Source organism: Prionailurus viverrinus, chromosome F1, assembly GCF_022837055.1.
Source record: "Prionailurus viverrinus isolate Anna chromosome F1, UM_Priviv_1.0, whole genome shotgun sequence".
NCBI classification, from domain to species: domain Eukaryota; kingdom Metazoa; phylum Chordata; class Mammalia; order Carnivora; family Felidae; genus Prionailurus; species Prionailurus viverrinus.
Window position 1 is genome coordinate 7,041,458 of NC_062577.1, and position 26,653 is coordinate 7,068,110.

Sequence of the window (26,653 nt, forward strand, 5' to 3'; positions counted from 1 at the left end):
TTCTCCAGAATAGATCACATACTGAGAAATAAATCAGCCCTCAACAAGTACGAAAAGATCGAGATCATACTGTGCATACTTTCAGACCACAAAACTATATAATTTGGAATCAAACACAAGAAAAAATTTGGAAGAAAACAAATACTTGGAGACTAAAGGCAATCCTACTAAGGAATGAATGGGCTAACCAAGAAGTTAAAGAGGAAATTAAAAAGTACATGGAAGCCATGAAAATGATAACACCACAGCCCTAACCTATGGGACACAGCAAAGGCAGTCATAAGAAGGAAGTACATAGCAATCCAGGCCTTCATAAAAAAAGGAAGAAAGGTCTCAGATACACAACCTAACCTTCACCTTAACAAGGTACAAAAAGAACAGCAAGTAAAACCCCAAAACAGCAGAAGATAAGAAATCATAAAGATTAGAGCAGAAATCAATGCTATCGAAATCTAAAAACAAAACAAAACAAAAAACAAAACAGATCATTGAAAACAGGAGCTAGTTCTTTGAAAGAAATAACAAAATTGATAAACCCCTAGCCAATTTGATTAAAAAGAAAAAGGAAAGCACCCAAATAAATAAAATCAAGAATGAAAGAGGAGAGATCACAACCAACACAACAGAAATGCAAACAATAAGAGAATATTATGAGCAATTATACTCATAAGAGAATTATTATGAGCCAATAAAATGGGCAATCAGGAAGAAATGGACACATTCTTAGAAACATATAAACTACCAAAATTGAAACAAGAAATTCCCAGAAACATATAAACTACCAAAACTGAAACAAGAAGATGTAGAAAAGTTGAACAGACCCATAACCAGTAAAGAAATCAAATTAGTAATTAAAAAATCTCCCCAAAAACAAAAGTCCAGGGCCAGATGGCTTTCCAGGGGAATTCTTCCAAACATTTAAAGAAGAGTTAACACCTAATCTTTTGAAGCCATTCCAAAAAATAGAAATGGAAGGAAAACTTCCAAACTCATTCTATGAAGCCATCATTACCTTGATTCCAAAACCAGACAAAGACTTCACTAAAAAGGAGAACTACAGACAATTTCCCTAATGAACATGGATGCAAAAATCCTCAACAAGACACTAGCCAACCAGATCCAACAATACATTAAAAGAATTATTCACGCGACCAAGTGGGATTTATACCTGGGGGGCAGGGCTGGTACAATATCCACAAAACAATGTGATACATCACATCAATAAAAGAAAGGACAAAAACCACATAATCTTCTCAATAGATGGAGAGAAAGCATTTGACAAAATACAGCAACTTTCTTGATAAAATCCTTCAAGAAAGTAGGGTTAGAAGGATAGTACCTTAAGAGCATAAAGGCCATATATGAAAGGCCCATCGCTACTATTATCCACAATGGGGAAAAACTGAGAGCTTTCCCCCCAAGGTCAGGAACATGACAGGGATGTCCACTCTCACCACTGTTATTCAGACAGTATTGGAAGTCTTAGCCTCAGCAGTCAGACAACACAAAGGAATAAAAGGCATCCAAATCGGCAAGGAGGTCAAACTTCACTCTTCACAGACGACATTATACTCTATATGGAAAACCCAAAAGATTCCACCAAAAAACTACTAGAACTGATCCATGGATTCAGCAAAGTCATAGGATATAAAATCAATGCACAGAAATTGGTCGCATTCCTATACACCAATAATGAAGCTACAGAAAGAGAAATCAAGGAATTGATACCATTTACAATTGCATCAAAACCCATAAAATACCTAGGAATAAACCTAACCAAAGAGGCAAAACATCTATACACTGAAAACTATAGAAAGCTTATGAAAGAAATTGAAGAAGACATTAAAAAATGGAAAAATACTCCATGCTCATGGATTAGAAGAAAAAAAATTGTTCACATGTCGATACTACCCTAAGCAATCTACATATTCAATGCAATTCCTATCAAAATAACACCAGCATTCTTCACAGAGCCAGAACAAAACTCCTAAAATTTGTGTGGAACCACAAAAGTCCCCAAATAGTCAAAGCAATCCTGAAAAAGAAAACCAAAGCTGGAGGGATCACACTCCCAGACTTGAAGCTGTATTAGAAAGTTGTAATCATCAAGACAATATGGTGCTGGCACAAAAACAGACACTCAGATCAATGGAACAGAATAGAGAACCCAGATATGGACCCACAAACGTATGACCAACGAATCTTTGACAAAGCAGGAAAGAGTATCCAATGGAAAAAAGACAGTCTCTAACAAATGGTGCTGGGTTCCTATACACCAACAATGAAGTGACAGAGAAATCAAGGAATCGATCCCATTTACAATTGCACCAAAAACCATAAAATACCTAGACATAAATCTAACCAAAGAGGTGAAAAATCTATACATTGAAAACTATAGAAAGCTTATTAAAGAAATTGAAGAAGACACACACACACAAAAAGGAAAAAGATTCCATGCTCCTGGATAGGAAGGACAAATATTGTTAAAATGTCGATACTACCCAAAGCAACCTACATATTCAAAGCAATCCCTATCGAAATAACACCAGCATTCTTCACAGAGCTAGAACAAACAATCCTAAAATTAGTATGGAACCAGAAAAGACCCTGAATAGCCAAAGCAATCTTGAAAACGAAAACCAAAGCAGGAGGCATCACAATCCCAGACTTCAAGCTATACTACAAAGCTGTCATCATCAAGACAGTATGGTACTGGCACAAGAATAGACACTCAGATCAATGGAACAGAATAGAGAACCCGGAAATGGACCCACAAACGTATGGACAACTAATCTTTGACAAAGCAGGAAAGAATATCCAATGGAATAAAGACAGTCTCTTCAGCAAGCGGTGCTGGGAAAACTGGACAGCAACGTGCAGAAGAATGAACCTGCACCACTTTCTTACGCATACACAAAAATAAACCCAAAGTGGATGAAAGACCTAAATGTAAGAGAGGAAGCCATCAAAGTCCTCAAAGAGAAAATAGACAAAAACCTCTTTGGTTTTGGCTGCAGCAACTTCTTACTCAACACATCTCTGGAGGTAAGGGAAACAAAAGCAAAAATGAACTATTGGGACCTCATCAAAATAAAAAGCTTCTGCACAGTAAAGGAAACAATCAGAAAAACTAAGAGGCAACTGGCAGAATGGGAGAGGATATTTGCAAATGACATATCAGATAAAGGGTTAGTATCCAAAATCTATAAAGAACTTATCAAACTCACACCCAAAAAAACAAATAATCCAGTGAAGAAATGGGCAAAAAACAAGAATAGACACTTCTCCAAAGAAGACAACCAGATGGCTAACAGACACATGAAAAAATGCTCAACATCACTCAACATCAGGGAAATACAAATCAAAACCACAATGAGATACCACCTTACACCTGTCAGAATGGCTAACATTAACAACTCAGGAAACAACAGATGTTGGCAAGGATGTGGAGAAAGAGGGTCTCTTTTGCATTGTTGGTGGGAATGCAAACTGGTACAGCCACTCTGGGAAATAGTATGGAGGTTCCTCAAAAAACTAAAAACAGAACTACCCATGGGGCGCCTGGGTGGCTCAGTCAGTTGAGCGTCCAACTTCAGCTCAGGTCATGATCTCACCCTCTGAGTTCGGGCCCCACGTCGGGCTCTGTGCTGATAGCTCAGAGCCTGGAGCCTGTTTTGGATTCTGTGTCTCCCTCTCTCTCTGCCCTTCCCCCACTCATTCTATGTCTCTCTGTCTCTGAAAAATGAATAAACCTTAAAAATTTTTTTTTAAATAGAACTACCCTATGACCCAGCAATTTCACTACTACGCATTTATCTAAGGGATACAGGTGTGCTGTTTCGAAGGCACACATGCACCCCAATGTTTATAGCAGCACTATCAACAATAGGCAAAGTATGGAAAGAGCCCAAATGTCCATTGATGGATGAATGCATAAAGAAGATGTGGAATATACATACATATATATATATATATATATATATATATATATATATATATATAATCGAGTATTAATTGGCAATCAAACAGAATGAAATCTTGCCATTTGCAAGTATGTGGATGGAGCTGGAGGGTATTATGCTAAGTGAAGTTAGTCAGAGAAAGACAAAAATCATATGACTTCACTCATATGAGGACTTTAAGAGACAAAACAGATGAACAAAAGTAAAGGGAAACAAAAATAATATAAAAACAGGGAGGGGGCAAAACAGAAGAGAGTCATAAATATGGAGAAAAAACTGAAGGTTACTGGAGGGGTTGTGGGAGGGGGGATGGGCTAAATGGGTAAGGGGAACTAAAGAATCTACTTCTGAAATCATTGCTGCACTATATGCTAATTTGGATGGAAATTTTAAATAATAAAAAATTAAATTAAAAAAATGGTGCTGGGAAAACTGGACAGTGACATGCAGAAAAATGAACCTGCACCACTTTCTTATACCATACACAAGAAAAAACTCAAAATGGATGAAAGACCTAAATGTAAGACAGGAAGCCATCAAAATCCTCCAGGAGAAAGCAGGCAAAAACCTCTCTGACCTCAGCTGCAGCAGTTTCTTACTCAACACGTCTCTGGAGGCAAGGGAAACAAAAGCAAAAATGAACTACTGGGACCTCATCAAAATAAAAAGCTTCTGCTCAGTGAAGGAAACAATGAGCAAAACTAAAAGGCAACCAGTGGAATGGGAGAAGATATTTGCAAATGACATATCAGATAAAGGGTTAGTATCCAAAATCTGTAAAGAACTTATCCAACTCAACACCCCAAAAACAAATAATCCATTGAAGAAATGGGCAAAAGACATGAATAGACACTTCTTCAAAGAAGATATCCAGATGGCTAACAGACACATGAAAAAATGCTCAACATCACTCATCGATGGGGAAATACAAATTAAAACTACAATGAGATAGCACCTCGCACCAGTCAAAATGGCTAAAATTAGCAACTCAGGCAAGAACAGATGTTGGTGAGGATGCAGAGAAAGAGGATCTCTTTTGAACTGCTGGTGGGAGTGTGAACTGGTGTAGCCACTCTGGAAAACAGTACGGAGGTTCCTCAAAAAATTAAGAATAGAACTACCCTACAACCCAGCAATTGTACCACTAGGTATTTATCCAAGGGATACAGGTATGCTGTTTCAAAGGGGCACATGAACCCCAATGCTTATAGCAGCACTATCAACAATGGCCAATGTATGGAAAGAGCCCAAAAGTCCATCAACAGATGAATGGATAAAGAAGTTGTGGTATATATATATATATATATATATATATATATATATATATATATATAATGGAGTATTACTTGGGAATCAAAAAGAATGAAATCTTGCCATTTGTAAATACCTGGATGGAACCAGAGGATATTCTGCTAAGCAAAATGAGTCAGAGAAAGACAAATATCATATGATTTCACTCATATGAGGAATTTAAGATACAAAACAGATAAACATAAGGGAAGGGAAGCAAAAATATAAAGACAGGGAAGGGGACAAAACAGAAGAGGCTCTTAAATATAGAGAACAAACAGAGGGTTGATGAAGGGGTTGTGGGAGGGGGGATGGGCTAAATGGGGAAGGGGCATTAAGGAAGACACTTGTTGGAATGAGCACTGGGTGTTATACATAGAGTATGAATCACTGGAATCTACTCCTGAAATCATTGTTGCACTATATGCTAACTGAATTGGGTGTAAATTTAAAAATAAATAAATAAAATATTTTAAAAAAATAAGAAGAACAATGAAAGTCTAACCAAGGAAGTTCATAAGAAATTAAAGGTGCTTTAGTTCTACTGAAGAGTCGGCAAACCACCTAGAAACCAACTTGCTCTTGCTCTCTTTCACCTGAGCAGCTTCTCAATTACAGACAGGGAAGCAAAGCCTTAATGAGCAGCCAGGGAAAATGTTCCTTATTAAGCTTAGTTCTAGTATAGCAGCTTTCATCAGCTGAGCTAAAACACTGGAGAATTCAAGGTAGGCCCTCCTTGGAGTTTACAAAAGACCGAGAGCAGCTTCCACATCTAAGCTATAATGAATACTGAAAGAACACATTTTCTAGAGGAAAGCTCTCCCAAACCTGGCTGGTCAAAAAACACTTATATACAGAGTCTATCCTTATACCTAGTCCACTGGACTTTCCTGAAGTAGAACTCCCAAGTTAGCATTTTTGGAAGTTTCCTGGGGAGCACAGTAATGTGGGAGAGAGGAGAAGTAGATGAAGCCTCAGACCTAGCCAGGAGGTAGCTAGGTCTGCAGCTTCACCTACTTCTAGACATACCTTTGTATCATCAGGATTTAGGAATAGATTGGCTGTGGAAGGTGAAGAAAAGGCACAGATGTAGAGCCAGCTTTCTTGGGTTTGAATTCCATCTCCCCACTTACAAACCTATGTGACTGGGCAAGTTACCCTAAGTCTCAGTTTCCACATCAGAGAAAGTGGAAATAGGATTCAATAAATAAATGATTTATTTAAAATTAATCAATTGAAGTAACCCGTGTCAAACACTTAGCGCAGTGGTTGGTCCTTAGTAAGCACTGGTCGCTTTTCATCATTTTTGTGTTAAAAAAAAAGGTAATTCAGGAGGCCTACTCTGAGCAAGGCAATGTTTTTAGTGGAGAAAAAAAGAAAAACTTCCTGACAATGCGTATGGGGACCCAAGATCACTTTCATTTTTCCATAACTACTGTTGACGATTTTTTCCCAAAAAAAAAATAAGAGAAACACTTATGTATGGAAAAAAAGATTAGTTTTGTTGTGATGATCCTCAAAACCACAGCCCATCTAGAGTACTGAACACCATGGCATAAAGAAGAAATAAGTTCCAACTTTCTGACTCTCTTCACCATTCCCACCATCTGGACTGGGGAAACCAAATAGACACATGTGGATTCACTAATCTGCATTCATCTTGGGATGTAATCACTTCCTCTCCCATTTTCCTGCTTACATGGAGGAAAACATCACTCACCATTAGGCAATTTCATTGCCTATCTCCAAAATGAGTATGGAATTCCCAGCTCGATCAAGATACCATTTTAAAGGATGCACCCTATAGGAGTCTTCAACTGAAATGGCACAATACTGATATAAAGATTGTGTATGCTAATTCAGGGGCAAGGTCTTAAATATCTAATCAATACAACCTATGTTAAGAGTACATTTTTTTCTTATTAGATAGCAAATCAGACATTATATTCCTCAGTATATACTTTTTTCAAGTTACTTTGAAAAATAGCATACTTAGACCATTGTCTTTCAATATCATAATTCACACCTAGGAAGGAGAAGGATTATAAGCACCAAGAGATGGCACCTCAAAGACCTCTGATACTTCTTGCATGATCTCAGAACCCGTCTCCTGATCACCCCCTTGTTGCAGGGTATTGGGCGGAGAGCTATAGCATTCTAAGGTAAATAACATAAGATTTGTCTCAGACCTTGCCTTGGGTTTTGCTGCCATCTATTTTGAATCTGAAAATCACCTCACGTTATAGTAAATAATGGTTGCGTTTTTAATATAATACTAAAAATAAATATTTTTCTCCAAAATGTCCTGTGACCCTAGGGTTGTTGTTCTCTGCTTGCTCAAAAATCCTCTTCCCCATCCACTATAGTAAGTAGAGACACAATATACAATCAATATTTACTACAATATGAGGCCAATTATCAGATTCAAAATAGTTCTATTAATGCTGGTCTCCAATTTCAACTTATATTTTGGCTTTGCATCAGATGCTTTTTTTCAAGGATACCCTATTTGCAATGCTTCTAATAGGAAGCATGATAGGATCTTCGATACAGTCTAACTGGTACCTTGAGAATCTTAGCCTTGGAAAACAATGAGGATGACTCAGCAGCCTCCTCCTATCTACAGGCTTCAAGGATAGCCATCTCCCAACTTCAAAGACGTCAGGAAACTCACACATTTCTGATCTGCACACAAGATCTACCTCTTCTGTCTGTGATCAAAACCATCCTCCTCCCAGGCAACTGCTCCCAAGTGAACCAGTGACATGAGGATTTTCACACAGAGTATCATGGGACAATTCTATTTTTTAAGTTCTCATTGCAATGCATTTAAAGTACATTCTCTCTTCCTCATTTTTCAGGTGGTGAAGGGGTTGAGGGTGTGGCCAGGTGAGTGGACTGCTGCGTGAGGTAGGGTGAAAGTGAAATCAAGATTTAGGGTGGGTCATTCACAAGGCAAATGGTGTCACCCAACACTGTGATGAAGGATAGACTTTATTTTGGAAGCAATTCTAGAAGGGATCCATTAATTGATAACAAATGGATTAGTTTAGAATGATAATTCATATATATCATGAACTATATGCATTTAGTTTTTCTTTAACGTTTATTCATTTTTGAGAGACAGAGCGAGAGAGAGGGAGAGACAGTGGGGGAGGGGCAGAGAGAGGAAGAGATACAGAATTCAAAGCAGGCTCCAGGCTCTGAGCTGTCAGCACAGAGCCTGACATGGGGCTCAAACTTACGACACGAGATGATGACCTGAGCCGAAGTCAGACACCCAACTGACTGAGTCACCCAGGCACCCCAGAACTATATGCATTTGGAAAGAAAAAAGAAAAAGTGAACTACATATACAATAATGACAACATAAAATGTAGGTGATCTTATTTTAATCTTAGTCCTTCCTTAGTGGGAAACGGGTAAAAGGCATGGCCAGATGTGGCTGGGAGGCAGAAGTATTCTTGCCCTTGTTGTGCTTGCATTTACTTCTTTCTTTTCTCTTTAAAAACTATTTTCCTGTCAAATAATACATGTAGACATTCTATCTGAACCTCTTCATCCTCCAGACCTTGAGAATCTTGACTCCCCGGCTTCTACCATCGATCCCCCTGGTTTGGTCTTCTAATGTTGTAGACCACTATTTCCACCACTTCCATGCCCAAATCCTCAACTCCCATCCTTACTAATCTGTGGATCTATCCAAAGGCAAAGTGTCAACCTAAGATCAGTCCAATGTTTTGACTTTGTCACACCCATTACCTTCCACCTTGGGTGGACCTTCACAGGTACCCCTCTGTTCAGCTATCAGTCCCGTTTTTGTGGTTTCCAAATGAATTGTTTTCCATTATTTTTTTTAAACATCTGGCTTCACACATCCCTCTTCACCCAATGTCAAGGGCAATGCCTCCCAATTAACAGAAAACACCAAAGCCAGTGAGACTCTCTCAACTTCCCATCATCAATCTACAGCAGCAGCTCACCTGCTTCCGCACCCTTCTTTCTTCATCTGCTTTCACACACAGACATTCCTATTCCTGTCCCAGGCCAATCCCCCCACTTATGCTATGCATCCCATCCCTTCTGGCTTTCTCATGACCACAGGCTATCAATTTTTTATCCCCCTATAAGCTTCAATGGGCCCTTCTCTACTGGGCCCTCCCATCAGCGTGTACACATGCTCTAAACCCTTCCATGTCTTTTAAAAAGAAAAGAAAAGAAAAGAAAAGAAAAGAAAAGAAAAGAAAAGAAAAGAAAAGAAAAGAAAAAGGGCAGTGATAACCAACTGATAACCCATTCTATTTTTCTTTTCCCTGACACAAAACCTCTGGAGCTAACCACACACCTCCATCAATCTCACCTCCCACCTTCTCACCTACTCTTACCCTTCCATTCAAATCTCAGCCTCCTGAAAGCTAAACAGCACCCACAGCACTCAACTGAAATTCCTCTCTACAAGGTTATTAACACTAACTTCCGGTAAATTCAGTAACTACTTTTCAGTCTTAATCTTACTTGACTTCTTGGCAACATTTTATATCACTTAATACTCCAAAATCTTTTTTCTATCCTACCTCTCTGACTGTTCCTTAACTGTCTCTCTGCAGCATCTTTTTTTGCTCTTCTCATTGAATAAATGTTCATCTATATATCAGGCCCCTCTCACTTCTCACTCTACAGGCACTTTTCAATGCATAATGTCTTTGAATATCATTTACACACTAAAGATTCCTCAATCTCTCTCCCACCTAAGCTTTTGCGCCTGACCACTAGATACAAATGACAATTACGTTTGCATGTGTTTTGGTAGATATCCTCAAGTTCTGCAAGACCTAAATTGTTCTCCCAACTTTTACTCAGTAAATATCATCACCCTCTACCCTATTGCTCGAGCCAGAAATCTGGGTACATCCTCCTTGTTTCTGCCTGTCCCTCACCTTTATACAATCAACCAAATTCTCAAGGCTTGTCATTTTGACTTTCTAAAGCATTTCAACCTTGGCTTCTCTAAGTATGCTCTCCAAACCAGCGGTATCAGCATCACCTGAGAATTTGTTAGAAATGGAAATTCTCCAACCCCATTCTCAGACTCATGCAATCATACACTTTAGAGGTGGAGCCCAGCAATTTATGACTTAACAAATCCTCCAGGTAATTCCAATGCTTGCTAGAGTTTAAGAACTAAGAACCATTAGAATTGTCCTTTTTTTCATCCCCACTACTACTTACATGGTTGAGGGCAATTATATTGCAACATCTCTTCAGAATCTTCCAACCTCTAAACCATACCCGTCCAACACTTCTCAGTCCATACTCCACAAACACCCAGAATGCTCTTTGTGAAACATGGATCTGATCACATCACATTCCTCCAACTAAAACACTCCAGTGGCTCCCTACTGCTCTCAGGATTGACTTCCAATTCCTAAGCATTCTTCCAGAAGCTTTCATAAATGACTCAGATACTATCCAGCATCTTAAGTTGCCTCATCTGCCCCTGTCTCCTCACTCTGTGACTCTGTGCTCCAGTCATACTGACCACTTAAATCCCAAAACTCTTTAACGACCACCTCTCCTTTTAAACAGCTGTGTTACTGTGTCTTTTCATCCTTTTGACAGTAAGAAAACAAGTACAAGAGAGTATCTGCGTTTTTGTGTGGAAAAATTCAATAAATATTGTGTAACTGGCCAGTAACCTTACATGGTTAGAGACAGAAAAATCAAAGTCACACAACAGATTCACTTTTTATATCTTACCTGAGTATAGACCAGGGGTCAGCAAACCACAGCCTATACAGGCCAAATTTGGCCAAATGCCCATTTTTGCAAATAGTTTTCTTAGGAAACACAGCCAAACGTATTCATTATTTATTGTCTATGGCTGCTTTCACGTGACAAGAGCAGACCTGAGTACTTGTGACAAAGGCTGTAAGTATTTACTAAAGCCTAAAATATCTTCTATCTGGCCAACTTTGAAAAACTTTGCCAACCCCTGATCTAAACAATAAAGATGATAAAAGTGGAAAAAAATCTCCTTTCAGGTATCCAAAGCCCTGTGAAAATCAAGAGAAAAAATAACTCTCTAAATTCCTCGTTGGGTGAGGTTTTCTCAGTACAGGTTACCTTTAGTTTACCATAGATTCATAATTCCATACTTCTCCTGCCTCTTGAGATAAGAAAGGCCTCGAGAAATGTGAGTCACATCAATAGAACTTATTAAATTTTTTTTTTCTCAACGTTTATTTATTTTTGGGACAGAGAGAGACAGAGCATGAACGGGGGAGGGGCAGAGAGAGAGGGAGACACAGAATCGGAAACAGGCTCCAGGCTCCGAGCCATCAGCCCAGAGCCCGACGCGGGGCTCGGACTCCCGGACCGCGAGATCGTGACCTGGCTGAAGTCGGACGCCCAACCGACTGCGCCACCCAGGCGCCCCAGAACTTATTAATATTCAATGCATATCCAGGAGAAGGATTAGAAAAGAAAATCATGACAGAAAAGTTGGCCTAAGTCACTCATTTTAATAAAACTCCACCGTATATATTCCAAATGAATTCTGAGTCACTCAACACTTTTTGCCAAATATGTGATAAAAAGTACCAGTTGTGAAAGCCAAAACAGATATCCCTAATAGCATAATACTCTTAAATGAGGAAAAAACAAATCATGGAGAAGAAAGTAGGTCGCTGACTTAAAAAGTGTGACTGCCAATAATGTATTTTTAGAAATTGATTTTTCTAAACTCCAATTAACTTTATGATTGGGGATTGATCTAAAATCCACAAAAGTACTGGTAACATTTCTAAGTTCAGAAAACTTTGTGGCAAGGAAATAACAATTAGTACCCTTACTACTTTTGTAACAATACTCTTGAATTCCCCCTAATTGGTGGGGGTGGGGGGGAGGCATTGGGGGGGGAGAAGAAATCACTTGTATAACCTTCCTTTTTTTTAAGTAATCTCTACACCCAATGTGGGGCTCGAACTCACAACATCAAGAGTAAGAATCCCATGCTCTATTGCCTGAGCCAGCCAGGTATCCCAATTTCTGTTGTTTAAGCCACAAAATCTGTGGCATTTATTTTTTTATTTTTATGTATTTATTTTTTTAAGTAACCTCTATGCCCAATGTGAGGCTCAAACTCATGACTCCTTTTTATATTTTTAAGCAAACTTGTTTTACTTTCTTAAAATACACAAAAGAAACATGTGTTAGAAATTTGCTAAATCACATGTCAGATAAAAAAAATTCAAATAATCTCAAAATATACATACTTAAATTCAAATGTATAAAACTTGGATACCGATTATTACAGGATCCAGTAATACAACTATTCACTGAGCAGCAACCAGGGACAAATCACTATAAATTGTAGGGATAAAAAGAATGTGACAGAATATTTTTTTAATGATGGGAGTCCAGAGAAATAACATTTTTTAAATATATTTTTTAAAGTGTATTTATTTATTTGAGAGAGACAGAGACAGCACGAGTGGGAAAGGGGTAGAGAGAAAGGGGTAACTCTTGATCATGAGAGAGAGAGAGAGAGAGAGAGAGAGAGAGAGAGAATCCCAAGCAGGCTCCATGCTGCCAGCACAGAACCCAATGTGGGGTTTGAACTCATGAAACCATGAGATCATGACCAGAGCTGAAACCAAGAGTCAGATGTTTAACCAACTGAGCCACCCAAGTGCCCCAAGAGAAATAAAAATTTTTAAAGTATATATTAAAAGCCTTTTAGTTCACACTAAACTGTAGGGCTACAAGCATGGCAGATGTAATTTGACCCAACGCACAATCAATCCTATGGTAAAGAAACGCTAGTAACGCAAAGAAAAATTTTTTAAGCCATACAAATGTACGGACTGCAAAGAAAGAAATCAAGTAGGAACTTCTTGATACATATCTGCTTATTATATTCTTTATGAAATAAATCTACTTTTTAATTTTTTTGTTGTTGTTGTTCTTGAGAGAGAAAGAGAGAGAGAAACAGAGTGCAAGTGAGGCGGGGGGACAGAGAGAGAGGGAGACACAGAATCTTAAGCAGGCTCCAGGCTCCGAGCTGTCAGCCCAGAGCGTGCACGGAGCCTGGGGCAGGGCTCAAACTCACCAACCATGAGATCATAACCTGAGCCCAAGTCAGGCGCTTAACTGACTGAGCCACGCAGGTGACCCGAAATAAATCTATTTTATAACCTTAAATAAAGTTAAATGAAAGAATGCCTTTTGGAGAAAACTAACAATAGTAAGTAAATTTTTTCCTGTTTAATATTTATTGATTATTCCCTTCAAATATTTCAATAAATTATCCAACCCAAAAAATCAAACTTATTCCATGTGGTAGAGTTCTTTGAAAGAGAGGAGCAATGTAACTGTGTAGCAAACCAATCTCTGGCCCTTTTTGGCTCCTCTATCCTAGGAATGCTGAGTGAAACAGAGGTCCTTATTCTTTGGGGAGGTGTTACAGAAAGCCATTCATTCATGCCACATTATCTGTAAAGCATGCCAGACATTCACACACATAAACACTGAGGGCTAATGCAGCAAATATGTAAGTTATCTGCCAAGACTTGAGTGTAATGTTTCTCAGAACCAGGGACATCATGCAGTCAATATGAAGTGGTCACAGCACCAAGTGGACATGATGGTTCCTCTTCACAGTTTGCAGACACACACACACACACACACACACACACAGCTTCTCCTACTCCCTCCATCTCCATTCCACTCCATCCAGAAAGGTGTGGGCAGGGAGGATTGGGCGGGAAATCTGGTAATTGCAGCAGTAAAATCATAAGTAGCAAATGTATTAAGAAAGAAGAATGGCAATAAGCCCAGAAGGAGAGATCCAACAGAGTCCATTCTCAAGCCAATTAATTTCTAAGCAAACCCATATTCCATCCCATCCTCCATCTGCTCTCCCTTCAAGTGTTTACAAGATTATTAAATATAGGTAACTCTTGATCATTCAAGACAATTCACTTACTGGATTATCTGCTTCCTACCTTACACAGCCTTCTTCATGAAATCAAGGCATATTTATTAAAGGGTACAACAGGTTCTACGATAGGAACTTGAAATATAGTAATTAAAAATAGTAATTGCTAATATTTACTGGGTACTTATGTGCCAGGAATTGTGCAATGCTTTATTGATCTCATTTAATATTCAAAATAACTCCAGAGGTAGGCACTAGCACTACACATGAAAAATTTTAATCTGTGACCTTGGGTAAATGTCCTAACATCTTAAATGGAGTAGATGAGATTGTAATCCAGTTTAGGACTAGAGTCTGCTCTTAACCACTCTGGGGAGACCTGATGCCCATATTTACCAGAGTTCTGTGTCTCTATGGTAAACACAGAGACAAAGCATTGCATGAATCACAGAGACACCTCCACGTAAAATGTAATTTGCACTGGAGCCTTATAGGGTAAATAGACAATTATAATACATGTGTCAGGTCTACTAAGAGAGAAAATTCAGACTTAGATGGTTGAAGAAGATAACTCATAGGGAACTCTGAACCCCATTCTATTAAAAAAAAGTAGAATTTCATTGGGAAATAACAATTTATGAACAGAAGCAGTAGGACTCACAGAGCCCCAGAGGTGAGAAAAAGTATAGATCGTTGTCAAACTGATAGCACTTCAACATAGTGAAGGACAGAGTTTGGAGGAACAGAAAGGAAGTGGGTCATGAGCTAGAGATGTATGAAAGGGTTGCAAGCAGGAGACAGATCATGGAGGTCAAAAGAACTGGTACTTCGTTGACAGAGAAACCACTAAAAGCTTTATGCAGGATGTACAGCAAAGGGTTTCTCAACTATTGGCATTTGGTACCGGAAAGTCCTTTGTTAGGAAGGGAAGATGCCAGCTGCAGCCCTCCCCAGTTGTAGCAACCAAAAATGTCCGGATACATCATCACATATATCCGGAAGAGAACTTGGCCCCACACCAAGAAGCCCTAGGAAAGCACAAGGAGATTGGACTGGTGACTGGTAACAGGCATGCCCAAGAAGGTAATTAAAAAGGCTGATGTGATAAATCAAGCAAGTAAGGACTGAACTAAAAGGGGATTTTCCTGATTCCTCTTGTAGAACATGGCCTCCATAATCATCTAAAGAATATTCCATGGCCACCCTGTGCAGAATCCTCTGCACCTTTGAAGCCCATATCAAGCAGTAATGTCATTATCTAATTTCCTTATTGCAGGAACTAACTGACATCCACACAGCCTTACACTCCTCCAGGACTGTTGGCATGGTCTCATGTCCGCATCTCAACACCTACTCCTCCACAATCCTGTGGGACACTAAATCCCAGCCAACAGCCTCAGTGCCTCCATTCCAGAGACAACGGGCATTCCACTCCACAGACTGGACATTGGAATCAGTAGAACAGCTTCATCTCTGAAATCTTGAATACCAGTATCTTCTGGCCAAAGCCTCCCATTAACCCATTTTCACTACACCTATTTCTCACTGTCCTTAAGATTTTAATCTTATGATATTTGTCTTTCTCTGACTAATTTCGCTTAGCATAAGCGGTATCTCATTCACTCGTATGAGGACTTTAAGATAAAAAAACAGATGAGCATAAGGGAAGGGAAGCAAAAATAATATAAAAACAGGGAGGGGAACAAAATATAAGAGACTCTTAAATATGGAGAACAAACTGAGGGTTGCTGGAAGGGTTGTGGGAGGGGGGATGGGCTAAATGTGTAAGGGGCATTAAGGAACCTACTCCTGAAATCATTGTTGCACTGTATGCTAACTTAGATATAAATTTTAAAGATAAATTAAATTATTTAAAAAAGAACTTTTATCTTGATTTATTACTCTCTATCCTAATTTATTAGATCTGCTTATTTTTAACGCAACTATGGTAATGCTAGTAACAGCAGCTCCTTCTCCCTCTAGGAATTGCCACCATTATGTCCCAAACAATCATACATTCTATTCTAGATGTCCATGAGAGTTTTATCATCTTCCGTGAAACGTGTTCCCTCCTTAGTATTCTGCCTCTTTGTAGATAGAGTATCACCATCCACCTAGAGTTGCAAATCCGAAACCAAAGAAGCCATCTACTCCTTCACTTCCCCATATCTAATTAAAATGACAGGTCCTGTCAATTCTAAATCCTAAACATTCCCCATAGCTGTCTCTTTCCTTCCACACTGCCTGTTTCAGTTTAGACATTTTTACTGATCATCCCAGCACCAATTTTAAACTTCTTCATTCTCTACTCTGCCACCAGAATGATTTCTTATAAATGGCGACCTGTTATAGCTTAACTACTCAAAAATTATTGACAAACATCCCCAAGGAGTGCTCACTTCAGCAGCACATATACTAAAGACGTCTCTAAGGTGACATAAATTATTTCCATGTCTGGCCTCCTTCTACCTATCATTCTCTCAATTTACACTCAGAATCATCCGCATGCCTCATACATAGACTTATCCTGATCTGGCTGGTCCCTACAGCAAACTCCAAGTCAGCCTCAAGTCTCACCCTAAGGATTATCTCCTGAGCTACCAAGGAGACTCAGTTAATCCTCTCCTTTGCTCCCTTCACTGTACATATCTCCACTGGAACTCTAAATGCAATTATGATCTGTGGCGACAGTTAACATACATTGAACACTTACTGTATGCCCTATACTCTACACAATGCTTTATTTGTATTCATGCTTTCCTCTTACCCAGAAAGCAGTACATCACTACTCGTTTGACAAGAAACAAACTGAGAAACTAAGCCATTCACCTATGTTTATAGAGTAAGCGGGAAATCCAGGATTCAGATCCAGGACAGTCAGACTACAGAGCCCACCGCAACCACTAAAGTCCAATAATTTCTTTACGTATCTTTTCTCTTTAAAGTGGCTGTAAATCAGTTGAGAATAGAGTCTTTAATTTCTGTGCGCCTAATAGCCAGGGACAGGGCAAGAGGAAAGGAGCTGGAAAAAAAAAAAAAAAATAGAAGTCATAATTATATATCAGGAACCTGATCTAAATTAAAAGAGGAAGCTATTAGATGTCTTAATCCATTCAGGCTGCTATAACAAATATCATAGTTTGGGTGGCTTATAAACAACAGAATTGATTGCTCACAATGGAGGTTGGAAGTCCAAGATCAAGGAAACAACAGCTCTCCTTATCTAGTAAGATCCCTCTTTCTGGTTCATAGTTGGTGCCTTCTCACTGCATCCTGACATGGTGGAAGGAGAGATCTCTGGGCAGGATCTCTTTTATAAGAGCACTGGGCAGGAACTCTTTTATAAGAGCACTAACCCCATTCATGAGGGCTCCATCCTGCTGATTTGGTCACCTCCCAAAGGCCCCACCTTCAAACAGCATCACACCAGGCATAAGGATTCCAAAGTATGAATTTTGTATACAAATATTCAGACCACAGCAGTAGTCTTCAAGAAAAATTGAAAGAACTCCATTAAATGGTAAGAATAGGGTACAAACTCAAAGATATTGAGAATATAGATAGAAAAAGAAAGAGAAAGAAAAAGATGATAGATAAATAGATGATAGATAGATAGATAGATAGATAGACAGACAGATAGATAGATACAGGTTTCTTCTCCCAAAAGAAAACAAAATAAAAGGCAATCAAAAACTTTGTTGTGCTAGATGAGGGCTCCCTATATCAGGAAGGGATAAATCAAATGTAACTGAACTAAATACGGGATACTTTTGAGCAAGTGACTGTTTATTAAAATAACAGAATCCATTGGAACTTAACCCCAGAAACATCCTCATCTGAGTGGCCTGGGGGCTGTGATATTGGGATATTAAAAAGGAAATGAAATCAGAGCACACTATCGCCTCTGCAAGGCAACAGTTACAGGGTGTCCAAACATTTTCTCAACTTTTAAAAGAAAATTAAAAATTAACCTTAGGGGTGCTTAGGTGGCTCAGTCTGTTAAGCATCGGACTCTTGACTTAGCTCAGGTCACGATCGCACGTCAAGCCCCACATCCAGCTCTGCACTCACAGCGTGGAGACTGCTTGAGATTCTCTCTCTCTCTCTCTCTCTCTCTCTCTCTCTCTCTCTCTCTCTTTCTCTGTCTCTCTCTCCCTTTCAAAATAAATGAATAAACATTTTTTAAAACAATTAACCTTAAAAATATACCTGAAGGATAAAAGTGTTCTTGGTAGAAGCTAGAAAGCTCAGGTTGGGACCAGGTGGAGGAGAAAGTAGGGACACTAGATAGCCTAATTATGTGAGGTGGGTGGGGCAGCAGGAGACATCATCCGAAGTCAATGAAACGACAAAATAATCTGAACCATATTATTTAAGGTTCAAGGCAGAATTATCAAAGGGAAACTAGAAGACCAGTATTAACTATACTGGAAGGAATGGGGAGGGGAAAGGTTGGGAAATACCTAAATCCTAATCTGTGACAGCCCAAAGGCAAATCAGCAAACTTAAAATATCAAAGTTAAAACCATCAAAACAAGAACAAGGAGAGCCAGGCAAGGGTAGAACTAGAGTGGGAGAGGCCAGGGCCAGGAGCAGAGCTCTTCTTTAACCAGGTGAACGTAGTAACTTAGACCTCTTTTAAGTCCTTAAAATTAAACAAACAAAGACTAAAATAAGTAAAACTGAGGGAAAGGATTATATTTTCAATCTACTCTTGTCACCCTGCTTCTCATGAGTTTAGGCAATGATTACCTGAGTAATGGAACAGATGTAAAACTATGGCTACAAAATGAATTTTGTTAAATGAAATCTTCTATTTTACTACTGACTCCTATGTTGAGATTAGAGGGAAGTCTGCAAGGAAAAGAAATGTTCAGCTAAAATAATTTAAAAAGATGGTCTGAAAATTAAATACAATTTTAAATCACACTTAAAAGCTTCCTGAGACCTAATCCTATACACAGTGTTTCAAAAACAAACGTACAGTAATGTATGTGTGTGTGTGTGTGTGTGTGTGCATTTTCTTAGAACTGAAAGGTGTGTCATGGCTTTTATTTCTTCTCAGAAAAAGATCTGTGTGGCTTTGACTAAAAAGAATCCAAGTATTCTTCCTACTCTGAAAAAAACTGGATTCAAATAGAAATGATCATTTCTATTTGTTCACTTAAGTCTTCATTCCAGCTACTGGTGACGGTGAGCAGAGTGTATTTCATTAGTTTTTCAGCAGAGACCATTATTGGTTTTGATTGATGAATTAGTTTTCTGACACGTTCAGGATCATGTTTTCTTTATTCCTTTTTAGCCTGAATTTTCATGTCTTCCTTCTCTTTAATTCTAGCCTCACTAATAACTCATTCAAACTTATATCCATTTACACACATAGCAAGGAGCTCTTGCCCATCTGGTAAGCATGGGATTACTACATAGTTAGCAAAATTAGCAAAACCTGCCAAACCCAAAAAAGCCAGGGATCCAAAAATATTCTACTAGGAAGACATTTAAAATCAGTTCTAAAGGAGTAAGTATAATCATTTACTCCTGCCAAAATCTTTGGGCCAAGTAAACTTGCTTTATTTTTTGTGATGCAGAGGCAACATGATATCTGACACAGTGATGATTAAAGAAATCCTAGAAGACCTATGTGAGATAACTGTGGTTTGCTGGAAAACAGTCGCTAATGAATATGACTCAGAAAAATCTAATATAAATAAAAGCATTCAAAGGAAAAGGGATCTTGAGGGACCACATACTGAACCTATTCTTGCAAAATGACCTCCATCTACAACTAACAGGCAATGAGCCAGAGCCCGTGGTCAGCCATAGGCTGAGGACTAGCATTCTTTGTCCACAGGGAGCAGGGCAGTGGCCCAAAACTGCAAGTTACAGCTGATTCTTGAACAACTCGGGTTTGAACTATGTGGGTTCACTTATATACTTTTTTATAGTACAGTAAATGTATTTTCCTTCCTTATGATTTTCTTAATAACATTTTCTTCTCCCTAGCTTACTTTATTGTAAGAATACAGTATGTAATACATATAACATACAAAACATGTGTTAATCAACTAGTTTTGTTATCAGTAAGGCTTCCAATCAACAGTAGGCCCTGAGTAGTTAAATTGGGGGGAAGTCAAAAGTTGTATGTGAAGTTTTGACTGTGTGTGGGGGGTGTGCCCCTAACCCCCACATTGTTCAAGGGTCAACTATATATGATGTGACATAATGAAGTTTTTGCTATTTCTTTTTTTTTTTTAATTTTTTTTTTTAATGTTTATTTATTTTTGAGACAGAGAGACAGAGCATGAATGGGGGAGGGTCAGAGAGAGGGAGACACAGAATCTGAAACAGGCTCCAGGCTCTGAGCTGTCAGCACAGAGCCCGACGCGGGGCTCGAACTCACGGACCGTGAGATCATGACCTGAGCTAAGTCGGCCGCTTAACCGACTGAGCCACCCAGGCGCCCCTTTTTCTTTTCTTTTTTTTTTTTAATTTTTTTTTTTAAGTTTTTGCTATTTCTAAGGATTTATGGTAAACATTTCAGGAGAGAGATTTTTTCTAATCCTTGAGAAATGACTAGAACAGGCTCCAGAAGGAAAAAAGTCTTTCCTCACCACAAAAAAAATACCATGATCTACAATTAAACAATACAATCTACCAAGCGGTAGTAATGTGCATGTGTTTTCTCTCGTTAGCTTCAGAAATGATCTAGCTTAGAATTCTATTGGATATACAAAACCAACAACAGTAACAAACAAAAAAAAAAAAAGCAAAAGGCAAATGTGAGGATATGTCAGAGAATAAGAAGTAAGTTGATAGTTTCTGGGTCCCCAGGTTAGTAATGGAAATGGAAAAAGATAATGCACAATGCTATCAGGCCTATAAAGGATCTCCATCTTTCTTTCTGTTTTATGAATACATGGCTCTGCAAAGGGCTACAAACCTGATGGTTGACATATCTTTATATCATGGCCCTAATTTTGATTAGCTAATAAAGTCAACATCATTCCACCAGCGAAAAGCAAAAGCTAATGTTTGTCAGCTTATATGCTAAGTATTAGTTTTCTAAATAAACAGAATTTTATTCAAGAAAAGTATATAACGAGCACTAGTTCTGTCCTTACAACGTTTTCCTCCTAAAACAGACCTGGCTTCTCCATCTTAATAAATGGCACAAGCATCCACCCAGCTTCTTAAAATAAAAAACTAAGAAGTTATAGTTGACTTTCTTTTTCCATTGCCCCCACGTCTAACTTACCAGAAGCCCCATCAGCTCCACCTACAGAATCCATCTCACACCCGAGGACTCTTCTCTAACTCCCTCACCACCATCCTACCCCAGGTTACCACCACCATCCCTCACTCATCTATTCCAATAAGCCCACCTGGATTTCCTACTTCTACTTCTGCCTCCAATACTCCATTATCCAAAGCCTAGGATGAACGATTCATGTAAAATATGTTCTTGCCCTGCCTAAAACCTTCCCAAAGCTCCTACTTAAATAAAAATCTATTTTCCTTCCATGGCTTTCAGGACCCTGCACATTCTGACCCTGAGTCCTTTCTGTCCTCAACTCATTAAACTTCACCTATGCAGGTGCTCAGGCTGTGTGCTTGGGTCATGCTTATACTCTCCCTAGACCCTCTGTACTTATCAGGTGAGCTTCCTGGAATGATCTTCCCTCAGACCTCCCATCAGGAATCCTTAGTGAGGCTTTCCCTACACTCACCCTACCCCACCCTCATTCACCCTATCGTGTTACTAGGGTTTATTTCCTTTATAGCATTTACTAGAATCTGATGTAAATTCATGACCTATGCTTGTGCTTGTTGTTTTGTTTTGTCTTTTATGTGTCTCTCCCCACCACGAAGAGGATATAAATTTCAGGAGAACAGAAATCCTATTTCTCCTCCTCAGTGACGTCTCTATGGAGACTAAAGCACTGCCTGGCATATAGAATGTATTTGGTAAGCATCTGTGAATGAATTAACATTATCACTCAAAGCTCTTTACCTTTTAGTGTTCTTGAAACTTATGTGAAGTCTTTTCGTATTATTTATAGCATTTCTAAAGCAAAATGTTAGGCCCTAAAAAATGTATAATATAACATGGGGCTAAAATCAAAAAGGTGGAATGAAGAAAGCTAATCCACAAACCATATCAGTGAGATCCCTAAGTCAAAACTCTTTACTGCTCTAATTATGTGTATAAATGGCAAGAGGAGGAAAAGGAGGGAATCAGATGTTCTTAGGGAAGGGACCAAAGTTGGGTTAGGAATAGAGCCAGTTATGAATTTATTCCCACATGGTGATCAGTCTCGAAGGGCTACTTTCCCCAAGAGAATTGTTGGTTAGAAATCCTCCCAACAGCAATTTTCTGGAAATCATCAGAGAAACTAATTATCAGAAATTTCCTCGCACACAGATAAGTGCCTTCCTCTCCATTTCCCCACTAATACCTCGGTCTACATAACTCCCTATATTGTTACCTCTGTTGAGTTTTGAAGAAAATCCTTGACTGTGCATACAGGAAATGCACGGTTGTGTGACTGAACTTCTGTTTACGTATATGGAATAACATTTCTTACTAAAGTGACTTTAAATTCTTATTTGTTTTGTGTTTAGTTTGGCAGGGGGAGTAGAGATGTTCTACAGAGCCAACAAATAAAGGAGAAAATACAATCACAGAAAGTTGAGGGAAAGAAATTCTTATTCTGAGGAAATTACTTTCTACCATATTAAGGGATTTTATTTGTTTGCTTTTCCGTCTCTTTGCCATACCCAGCTGTCCTCCAAACAGACAATCATGAGAGGGGTTACTACTCTCACACAGGAATGGAGGGAGGTGGAAGATGAGAAGCAGCCAGTTCAGGGGCACCTGGGTGTTTCAGTCAGTTAAGGGACCGACTCTTGATTTCAGCTCAGGTCATTATCTCACAGTTTGTGCAATCAAGCCCTGAGTCAAGCCCCACATTGGGCTCCACAGAGCTTGCACACTCCCGCTGTCTCAAAATAAATAAACATTACAAAAAAGCAGCAGCCAGTTCAGTGATTAAGAAAGGAAAAAAGGAGGTATAAGAATAATCCTATTCTTTTCAGTTTATTCCAATTCCACATTTATTGAATGAGAATACTGTTTACCTCTAAACTTTAAGAGGACAATGCAGTCATTTTGGGGGTAGTTCCAATCAAAAGGCAAGCTTTAGACATGGCCAGGGTTTGGCTTTGTGCCACATTTATTTTAATCCCAACGTGCAAATTTATGTATTTTCTAGAACACAGCTCTCTGCACACTTTTAGCTACGCAGTCCCCAGGTGTTCAGTTTCTATCATAACACAATTCTCTCATCAAAAAAAAAAAAAAAAAAGAAGGAAGGAAAATTTTAAATTGTCCAATTCTTCCCATAGAATAAAAAGATCTACCTAGAAATAATTAGCTAGTGCCATTTTTAAAAATAATTAAATAAAAAGATCTTAAGAAGCAAGATTCACAAGTCACAGCACACCCTGAGAAGCCTTCTTTCACATGGAAAGTGTCAAGAAGATCTCACGATACTTTACGTGATTTATTTCCCTAATACTGAAGGGAGATCAAGGAAGAACATAGTTTATAATGTATGAAGAAGAGAAAGAAGAAATGCAAGACATATAGACATTTTATTATTTACTGTCACATCTTGATCAGGGCTCATTTTCATTGCCTTTCAAAAGTCACCATTATTTCATTCACTGGTCAATAGCATGTATACTAAAGGCACAGAAGAAGGCTGTAGTTGGGAGCAAGGAAACAACTGTAATGAACCCATAAGGACGAGAACCCATTACTCTGCCTCACAAATACTGGGCTCTGCACAAGCGAGCCAACCAGACCTTCAATTTTCTTATGAGAAAATCATACAGGAGCATTCTTACATATCTGGGTTTTAGACGCAACTCAATACAACTACCAATGTCACACATGTACCACATACCTGAGAAACATTAGCAATACCTGGCTTGAAAATGATAATCCAGCTGTGCTGATTGATATTCATTAGGAATTATGAATATGCCTTTTCGATTACTGTTTCACAGTATGAATGCTCTTCGTGAATGGGAGCTGGGGAGAAAGCAGACAATGCTGCTTCATATCAATGGTTAGTAAATAGATGAGCTGTGAACACACTGAAATAGCGTTCTAGGCACCCATGGAAACGTGCAGCCCCCTGGGAACAAAGCTCTGGCCCTTTGGTACTGCTTGTGAAGTAATGTCCGTGACCAGCCAAGTAGGCAGTCCTGACTCAGAGCCACTTGAAAATCATTACCGATTAAAGCAGGTTAGAAAACTGTCAAGAGTGACCATCTGTTAAGAAAAGGAGGTTTGACAAATATACTTAGGATTCCTTAAGTGAGGAAGGAAAGCGTAGAAATTAAATAGACATGCTGAGCTGCTGAGTGGCTGAGGGAAGGATGACTTGCATCACATGTTGGTATTTAAAGCGTGGGGTGACTGGGCAGACACACATCACAGCTGCTATTTTAACTCCAATCTGCCTCGCAGACAGAAGTAAATGTTCCTACTTACATCAAATGGAGCTGAACTTGATTGGGCGTTCTGATCACATGGTTCCCTGAAGCAGTCACTGAAAGGAAGTAGAAGACCCATGGCAATGATCCGGGAGCAAAACTTCTCTGCTTCTTCTGGAGGCCCGTTCTCTTGTTGGCTGAACAGCTTCTCCAACAGAGTTCGCCCTGCAGATGAAATACAGTCAGAAGCACTGGCATGTCACCTGGCTCGGAACCCTCCCAGAGGAGTGAAGCCTGGAAAAACACAACCAGTGAGCATCACTGTTGCCAAGGCCACTGAAGTGCACACACAGCAGCTTCTCAAACACAGAGAAAACTCCATAGTCTGAGGACTGGGATACCACATGGGAGAAGGTGGCTCTGGTTTGCTCTCCCACCTCCCAAAACATCTCCTTGCCCCAAAAGAGGATACGCCACATGATGGCCCACCTGAAGAAGTATATTTCCACCTAAAGAAGTGCCCAGCCTTTGGGATTATCATTGGTAACCCTCCTTCCTCTCTTCATTTACCCTGCTAATGGCTCCCTGAGGGAGCAGTTAGCAACCACCAAGTGGACTAAGAAATGTCAGTGACTGACATTCATGGTCTCTGGCATGGCAATAGAGAAGGGCAGAGAATGAGGACACAGGAGGCAGGGAAAGGCCCCAACCCCCAAGAAAAGAGCCAGCAAATATGTCAGACAAATTTTTTTCATATGATCCTCAGAACCATAGCTCTATGGTAGGTGCAAACTTCAGCTTTTATTTCCCTAGAAGAGACCAGAGAAGACAGACACGAGAACAGGACACCGGCCGAGGACCAAGAGGGCTGGGTTCCACCTAGTGCCATGGTTCTCAATCCCAGCTATACCTCAGACTCATCTGGGAGAACACAATGGCTGGAGGTCCCTAATCCTTTCTAATTACCACTCACTCTCTACTTTATTACCCTTTAGAAATTCATTCAGCTGATTCCTGCATTAGTCAACTATGATAGACACAGAAGATTTCCAGCATCCCTCCCAGGGCTACAACTGTTCCCTCAGTTCTTGCCCTGCTCCTGCCCCTCCCTGTAATTAGCGGATTCATTCTTCAAATTTAGATGAAAATTGCTTATTCAAAAAAGCCTTCAGTGACCCCCTTCCATACTCTTTCGGCGTCTTTCTTAGTTCTTTGTGTAATTAATTATTTTAATCATGTGTGTACTTATTTAACATCTACACCTCTCACTAAAATAAACTCCCTGACAGCCAGCATATATCCTGCAAATATGGCCTCTCACACATAAGAAGCATTAATAAATATTTTTAGGGTTTCTGAATAAATGCAATGCTATGATTCTGTGACAAAGACTTGTTCTTCTCATAGTCAGAACTGGGAAGGAAATACCTCTATACCAGAGATCAGCAAACTCTTTCTATAAAGGATCAAACAATAAATATTTTAGGCTTTGAGGGCCACATAAGGTCTCTGCTGCATATTCTTCTTCATTTTCATTTTGAACAGCTTTAAAATGTAAAAAGCATTCTTAGCTTAGGGCTATGCAAAACCAGGCACAGGTCTGTACTTGTTAGAACAACTAAATTTCAAATGTATGAATGTCTGTCAGGAGACTAAGCATACAATTTTGGTGTCTCTTTCCTATTCCCATTTTACATATCTTATGACTGAAAACAGCCAGAAAATGAAGTAGTTCTTTCCTGTAACTCAGAAACTTTGTATGACAGAAAGTAAGGGAGATAGGACCTTCCATATATGAGAGTATTTAAGTGGGAGTGAGTAAATGTGTATGTGTATCAAGCCAAAAATTATCAAAAAGGGAATGGAATAATGTGGAAGTTCCTCCCTGGAACTTCAGCTCCGTGATGAACAAACACAACCCTCAAGCCTTCATCCAGGGCTTCTCAACCACAACTCCACG

General features: G+C 39.2%; 1 protein-coding gene across 1 annotated transcript in view; it reads right to left on the minus strand.

Annotated features, from left to right (window-relative positions):
* Nucleotides 1-26,653, minus strand: part of FMN2 (formin 2) — a 393,365-nt gene that overhangs the window by 326,748 nt on the left and 39,964 nt on the right. Inside the window, exon 3 of the mRNA XM_047841608.1 lies at nt 24,752-24,918. Within this exon, the coding sequence (XP_047697564.1) occupies nt 24,752-24,918 (167 nt within the window). The remainder of the gene's footprint in view (nt 1-24,751; nt 24,919-26,653) is intronic.